Source organism: Pezoporus flaviventris, unplaced genomic scaffold, assembly GCF_033815535.1.
Source record: "Pezoporus flaviventris isolate CSIRO_AGI_PZ_B2104156 unplaced genomic scaffold, CSIRO_AGI_Pfla_v1 ptg000013l, whole genome shotgun sequence".
Taxonomy (NCBI): domain Eukaryota; kingdom Metazoa; phylum Chordata; class Aves; order Psittaciformes; family Psittacidae; genus Pezoporus; species Pezoporus flaviventris.
The window spans coordinates 17,467,717-17,474,659 of NW_026892561.1; the positions used below are offsets into that span (position 1 = coordinate 17,467,717).

General features: G+C 54.4%; 1 protein-coding gene across 1 annotated transcript in view; it reads left to right on the plus strand.

The window, feature by feature from the left end:
- LMX1A (LIM homeobox transcription factor 1 alpha) overlaps positions 1 to 6,624 on the plus strand; it is a 42,463-nt gene extending 35,839 nt beyond the window's left edge. The window contains exons 3-8 of the mRNA XM_061451060.1: positions 816 to 1,048; positions 5,339 to 5,508; positions 5,661 to 5,738; positions 5,846 to 5,915; positions 6,051 to 6,221; positions 6,449 to 6,624. Of these exons, the coding sequence (XP_061307044.1) occupies positions 816 to 1,048; positions 5,339 to 5,508; positions 5,661 to 5,738; positions 5,846 to 5,915; positions 6,051 to 6,221; positions 6,449 to 6,609 (883 nt within the window). The 3' untranslated portion in view covers positions 6,610 to 6,624. The remainder of the gene's footprint in view (positions 1 to 815; positions 1,049 to 5,338; positions 5,509 to 5,660; positions 5,739 to 5,845; positions 5,916 to 6,050; positions 6,222 to 6,448) is intronic.
- Positions 6,625 to 6,943: the final 319 nt, after the last annotated feature.

Here is a 6,943-nt window from a genome sequence, read left to right on the forward strand (position 1 = left end):
TGTTATTGCTGTCATTATTATTTTTGACTTTTAAGTATAAAGCCAGTGTGGTGAAACCTGGGAATTGTACCATTAGTGATGCTTCACACACTGTCCCATCAATGTCAAGGAACAAGCTGAGATTTCTCTTTTCCTTTTGACATATTTAGTCTTCAGTCTGTCACCAGCCTTAACACAAAACTTGCTGTTGTAGAGATTTTTATGATATATTGGGTGTTTGATTATGTTTGCAAGCAGGAACAGAGCTGTGCCAGTGACCCAGGTCAGAGGGATGGGGCGGTCTGTGGGTAACTTACAGTACTGATGCTTTCTTCAGGTGCTTCTTGAAAGACATGGATGAGCTTACTGGCTCCATTGCCATCTCCGTCATCTCTTTATGTCTAGGTGTGATCTGGAGGCAGGTAGAAATGTAGGGTTGGCTTGGTAAAACTCATGTGTGTCCCATGTCTTGTGACAGTGGGAGCTGGTCTGTTGGGTTTGACACCTGTTTGATTTTCAGCTGGAGCATGCAGATGTTGGTGTCTTCGTCCTTTGACTGCATTCATGGTAAGCACCTGGTAACAGATCAACCAAAAATGCTAAAGTTGTCCCAAACGCAGCAATCCCCATTGGCACAGGGCAAGATGCAGCACGTGTCACTGCAGGGAGACAGTGCCACTGTGCGCAGCCCCTCAATGCAATCAAAGCACCAACGGGGTGACACCGTGATCCCGTGACGCCCATCTCCCTGCCACGGGTCCCAAGCACTGCGCCACCTGTGGGTGCAGCCGTGGTGCTGCCGGGCATCCCAGCGGGATCTCCTCTGGCTCCCGCAGGCTCTTCGCGGTGAAGTGTGCCGGCTGCCTGGAGGCCATCGCGCCCAGTGAGCTGGTGATGCGCGCCCAGAAGAGCGTCTACCACTTGCGCTGCTTCTGCTGCTGCGTTTGCGAGCGGCTCCTGCAGAAGGGCGACGAGTTCGTGCTGAAGGAGGGGCAGCTCCTCTGTAAGAGCGACTACGAGAAGGAGCGGGAGCTGCTGAGCTTGGTGAGCCCGGCTCTGTCGGATTCTGGTAAGGGGCCGCCCGTGCCCAGTGTCTTCCTGGCTGGTCCCGCTCTGAGGCCCCTGTGAGTGCAGTGGTGCTCACTAGAAGCAAGGTTTGGGCTCATTACCCTGAAACTCTGCCCCATGGTCCAAAGGGAAATGTACGTCGCATTCTCCAACCAGAGTCTCTCCCACCTCAGTAGCAAGAGCATGAGTGGGTACTTCAGGAGCGGAGGGTCTGCAGTGCTAGAGGATACTCTGGGGACCATCCCATCTCAATAGGCTCTTTCTGTAATGGTTTGTGCCCCTGGCCTGGGCAGCAGCACGCCATCCTGAGGGGCATACGTCCTCTCCAGGAGCAGGAGGGAGAGTCATGCTGGCCAAAGGTGACATCTCTCACCTCCTTGCCTTTGGAAATAGAGGAGCTGCCTCTGCTGTAAATACACTGTAAACAAGAGTTTTCTTTCTGAAAAAAGTCATGGTCCCAAGCATCCCAGTGACTACCTTCTGTGTCCTTTCCCTGTGCCTCACTGTCCCAGACAGCAGACCCAGTGTGATGACACTGATGGGACACCGAAGAGCCGAGGGGGGCTGCAGGAGAGGTGGCACCTAGCTGGCACCTGTAGGTGGGCAGGGGCCTGGCATCCTGCTCCAGCCAGGGTGTCACTGCCAGGCCAGGTTGCCCGGAACATCAGATCAGCATTGAAATATGTATTCACAGTCAATGCAAACAAAATCTGAATGTTTCCCAGGAAGACAAATTTAGTAAGAAAGCTCAGCAATGGTCACCAGGAGGGTGGAAATGATCTGCTAGCAGAAATCCTTGTGTTAATGCTGTCCCCATGGAGCCCTGTTTCTTGAGAGGCTGCACAACCTTATGCTGTGCACCTGGGTCACTCTTAAAACCCAACGCTGGGGGGAAATCTGCTTTGTGGAGGAAAAGATTCAACTTTGAAATGCTGTGCTATGGGAAGGGCTGACAGCATGGCTGGGGGGGGAACTGTCCTTCCCCTGCTAGAACAAAGCATTGGATTTAATAAAATAGAAATCAGTGTTACGAGCCTGCTTAGGAGCTGGTTAGGTTGTCAAGGTGTGAGGCAAGGCAGGTCACAGACATGGCAAAGCCAAGTCCTCACTGCCAGGCTCAGGCAATGATGCAGCTTGGAGCAGGTGTTGGGGGGGGGACAGGTGGTTTCAGTGGATATGGAGCAAGAATTGCTCAAAGCCCATATTTCTCTTTAGTATTGTGCTCCTCTGCAATCCCACTTGCTTGAAAGAAAAAAAAATCCTCCTCCCAGATAACAGTGATGATATTTAAACAGTAAAGAGTGAGGCAATGGGCAGAGGTGGCTGAAGGCAGCCAGTGAGTGATGGTCCAATGCTGGAGTTGCTGGAGAGGCAGGAAAGTAGCAGGATCCAGCACACTGGTGCTGCCTCTTGCCTTAGCCCTGGGAAAGTCCTTAATGGAGTGAAGAATTATTATTTTTTCCTTCTGGGATGTGCAGACTCTTTCAGATAAAATAGGAACTGATGAGGAGACATCTTGCAGGAAAATAAGTGAATTGGTCACAGCGGTTTGGGTTTATTCCTAATAGGGGAAAAGGGCAGTTTGGGAAAGGTTGGGAAGCTTTTCCTCCCCAGCGACTCATCGGCCAGTGGTCCAGCCCCCTGCCAGGGGCTCTAGCCAAACTGGGAACAACAAGCAAAAACCTCCAGGGGAAATCCTTATTTAGGTGGAAACTCCAGCTGAGACCCAAGGGATGCAAAGGGCCAATGTGGGAGTCAAAAGGGCACGGCAACCCCTTGGCTGGGTGGAAACCCAACCCAAAGCCCCAGCATCCCCTGGCAGCTACTGGCTGGGGGGTCCCAGCCCTTCCTGTCCCCCCACAGACCCCATAGCTTAGCCCCACTGTTGTTCCTGCCTGGTTTTAGTGGCCACCAACATTTTGTCTTGGGATGTTGTATATCTTTGGTGGCTTAGTGGGGGGCAGCACATCCCACATGGATTACCACCATGGGACGGCTTTGTCCCCTCCTGGTATGTCCCTCCTGGGGACCCCAACACCAGGCCGGGGGATGCAGAGGGAGCGTCTTCACTCTGGCACTGGTCCCAGCTGCCCTTCACCAGCAGTGTGCGATGTGCTTGTCCAACCTCTCCCCTGTCTCCCCCTTGCTGCTTTGAAGACCCCCGGCCTCCCTCCCCCAGCCGCCGCGCACCAAAGGCCACTTTATGAGAAAGCACAGATAAAAAGGGAGCCATATGTTGTCTGTAATCTCCCAAACCCTCGCTTCAATTACCTCCTCCCCTGAGCCTCCGCCGCCCAGCCTAAGTAAACAAGCCCCTCTGAAAGAGGACCCCACTTTCCAATTAAAAGTGTCCTAACGTTTCTCCTCTCCCTAAATCCTCCCAAGTGAGGAATGTTCTGGCCCTGGCGGCGGGATGCGGGCTTGGCGGGTCGGACCAAGGGCATGCTGCACAATATCCATTGCTCCGGCCCCTTCCCAGGTGACGTCAGGGGCAGCCCCAGACACTCATTAATTTCTCCCCCCTCCTTGGTGGAGAAAGGCTTGAAAGGGAGAGTTAATTAAAAGTAATACCCTGCCAAATCCGGCTTCACTTTCCCTTCTTTCCCTTTGACACTGGGAGGGATTTGCAGAGCAGGTGTTGTGTGGGGGGCAGGGCTCTGGAGGGCTGCTGCGAGCGGGTTTTCCCCTTGGCACTGGTTTTGAGCATCATTTGCTTGATGGTGTCCATGAGCCTCTGGCTCCCCCCTGCTGGGCTCTGCCCCTTGCAAACTGGAGGGGATTGGGGCACCTGCCTCCCATTAGGATGTAAAGGGGTTCAGGCACTAAAATATCCCCATTGGTTGACATTCCTCCTCCCTTCCCTCTCTACCCTTCCACCAAAATCAAGCTCCTTCGGGTTTCAGGAAAGCAGGCAGCTCAGCAGAGTAGACTCTGTGCTGGCACTGAGGAGGCAGTGACAGCCACTGCTCAGCCCCGTTAGCCATCAGACTCCACACCCAGCACCCCTAGCACTGGGCTTCTCAGACCCACTGTGTTGCCGTGTCCCTTGTTTTGGGACACTCAAGAAAACAGCAGTTTGCCTTTCCCATTGCCACTGCTGCCATGGGCACACTGTGGCTGTGCAGGGAGCTCACAGCAGCAACAAGGCTTTGTCTCCTGGGGGCCAGCACCTAGCTCCAGGCTGTTTGGGGATCACCAGTGTGAAGTTCTCTCCCTGTCCCAGCCTGCCCAGCCCTAGCCACAGGGAAGGTCTCTGTATCAGCTGACGAGCCCAGGAGAGAACCCAGCAGCGTGGATGGAAGAGGTAACTGTTACCTTAGAGCATCGTTGCTCCTCCACTGGAATCACTGCCTCACCTTGCTCTGCAGAGCTGCTCCTGTCATTCCTCATTCCCGACTGGGCTGCCATTGGATTTATGCTTCTGTGATGCGTGTGATCCATGATTAGGTCTTGCCATGGGGTTCAGCCTGACCTGCTCTCACCATGAGTTACTATAAGCTAGGCTTACAACTCCCTCATGCATCCCCATGTCCCAGAGGCATAACAGCCTTGCAGCCTCCAAACCAGCACCTCAGTTCTGTTATCAATTCCTGAATGGATGGTGGAGGAACTTTCTGGAAAAGGCTATAAGCAAATAACAGCTTGTGTGTGAGAAGGACCTGTGCTGTCAGACTTGCATTACAGCCATCACACAATGGCTGAGCATGGGAGGCTGTCAGCAGAGTGGTGGTGCAGAAAATGAGGAGGGCTGGTAAGATGTTTTCCTGGAGCAGCTTCTGCCCAAAGGCCTTGCAGCCCTGCACGGCGGAGGTCAGCAGGGAGATACACACCAGTGCCTGGGAATGCAATGGAGCAGCACATTGCAGCGAGTACCTGAGGGGTGAAGCTTGAAGCAGCCTGAGCTTCTGGCTAGAGAGATTTAAAACTCCATGGAAAGGGGAAAATATAGGCCTGGTCACAGCTGCAGAGCAGGCAGGGATTTGGGTCTGATGGAGGGAAAATCAGGTGTCCTAGAATTTCACATTGCAGCTGTTCAGACTGTTGGGGCAAAGAAGAACCCAAAAGCGCATTGGCAGGCTGAGCAGCCCCAAACTATGAGTCACAGCAGCTTTTACCCTCTCTGACCTGCTGTGGGGAAGGCAGCCCCAAACTTCAGCTCCTCTCACACATTCACAGGAAGATTCCCACCAACACCAGCTTAAGTCCCCCAGATATTTTTGGACATGCTGGGAAATGGAGTGCATGGCCTGTTGTCTGTAAAGGACTTGCTTCTTTCCCCCCCTCCTCTTAGGCAAAAGTGACGATGAGGACAGCATTTGCAAACTGGGCCAAACCTCAGGGAAGGGTGCTGAGGATGGGAAGGATCACAAGCGTCCCAAGCGGCCGCGGACAATCCTGACCACACAGCAGCGGAGGGCATTCAAGGCATCATTTGAGGTCTCCTCCAAGCCCTGCAGGAAGGTAAGGGGAGAAGGGCCCATGCTCAGCTGCCTTCAGCCACTGGGGATGTCCTGGATGCTGAGCAGGGACTTGTCCTGGCTGCTCTGTTCCCTCCCGAAGTCCCCCTGAAAGGCAGAGTGGGCTGAGATGCTGCTGTCATTCCTTCCTCCAAGGTTCGAGAGACGCTGGCAGCCGAGACAGGGCTGAGTGTCCGTGTGGTGCAGGTCTGGTTCCAGAACCAGCGAGCAAAGGTGGGTACAAGGGGTAGCCCCCACTAAGGTTGGTGCTGGGGCTCCCCTCCCTCCTCACTTTGGTCAGGGCATGATTTCACCCTGGTTTTCCCATTCTTCTCACCCAGATGAAGAAGCTTGCCAGGAGGCAACAGCAGCAGCAGCAAGATCAGCAAAACACACAGCGCCTGAGCTCAGGTACCCCCTTGCACCCAGTTCTCCTTGCATTCAGGATCTCCCTATTTCCCAGCCCTCTCTGGGCTTCCCAAGGGAGCTGGGCCCCCCAAAAAAGCAGCAGCCCCACCGCATTGACAACTTGCTCTTGTCTTCCAGCCCAGACCAATGGTAGTGGAAGCGCAGGGCTGGAAGGAATGCTGAACCACTACACCACTCTGCCCCCACCCCAGCAGCTGCTGGGCATGGATCAAAGTGTCTACAGCTCCGACCCTTTCCGGCAAGGGCTTACCCCGCCACAGATGCCCGGAGACCACATGCACCCCTATGGTAAATCTCTGTGGTTTGTCTCTTGCCTTCTGCCCTTCATGGAGATGCTGGGCTGCGGTGGGGGGCTGTGTGGTGGAGGCATGCATGGGGATGCAGTGATTCTGGAAGATGGTGGTCACCTCACCGCTAAATCCTTGCACTCCAAAAGCTGGGGTACCTGGCACTGTCACGGTGCTGTAGGAGAATGCAGGCTCTGAAGCCCCTCTGCTCTTTCCCTGCTTCCCAAGGTGCTGAACCGCTCTTCCACGACTTGGATAGCGATGATACCTCACTGAGCAACCTGGGTGACTGCTTCCTCACCACGACTGATGCGGGGCCGCTCCAGGCACGAGTGGGGAATCCCATCGACCACCTCTACTCCATGCAGAACTCCTACTTCACCTCCTGAGCGTGACGTGGGCCCCAGCACACGGCAGGCACCACTGCTGCGCTGCTCCAGGAGGGGCTGCAGAGCCCCCGGGGTTGGGAGGGAGGGGAAAGTGACACTGCTGAGATGCTGTCAAACAATATGTTGTAGCTTGGGATTCTCAAGGAGCGAGTTAAGTTATGGGCTGCATAGTTTCATGTTTCTCTTAGGAGCCTAGGATTAGGGACAGGAGTGGTTGTTGCAGCTGGCTGGTGGATTTTCAAATTTCAAACGGGGAACCAAATTTCTTGTTTCAGCAGGAGGAAAGGCAGGGGGAGGGGCATGCTCCTGTGGGAGCATCCCGGTGCCCTATTCC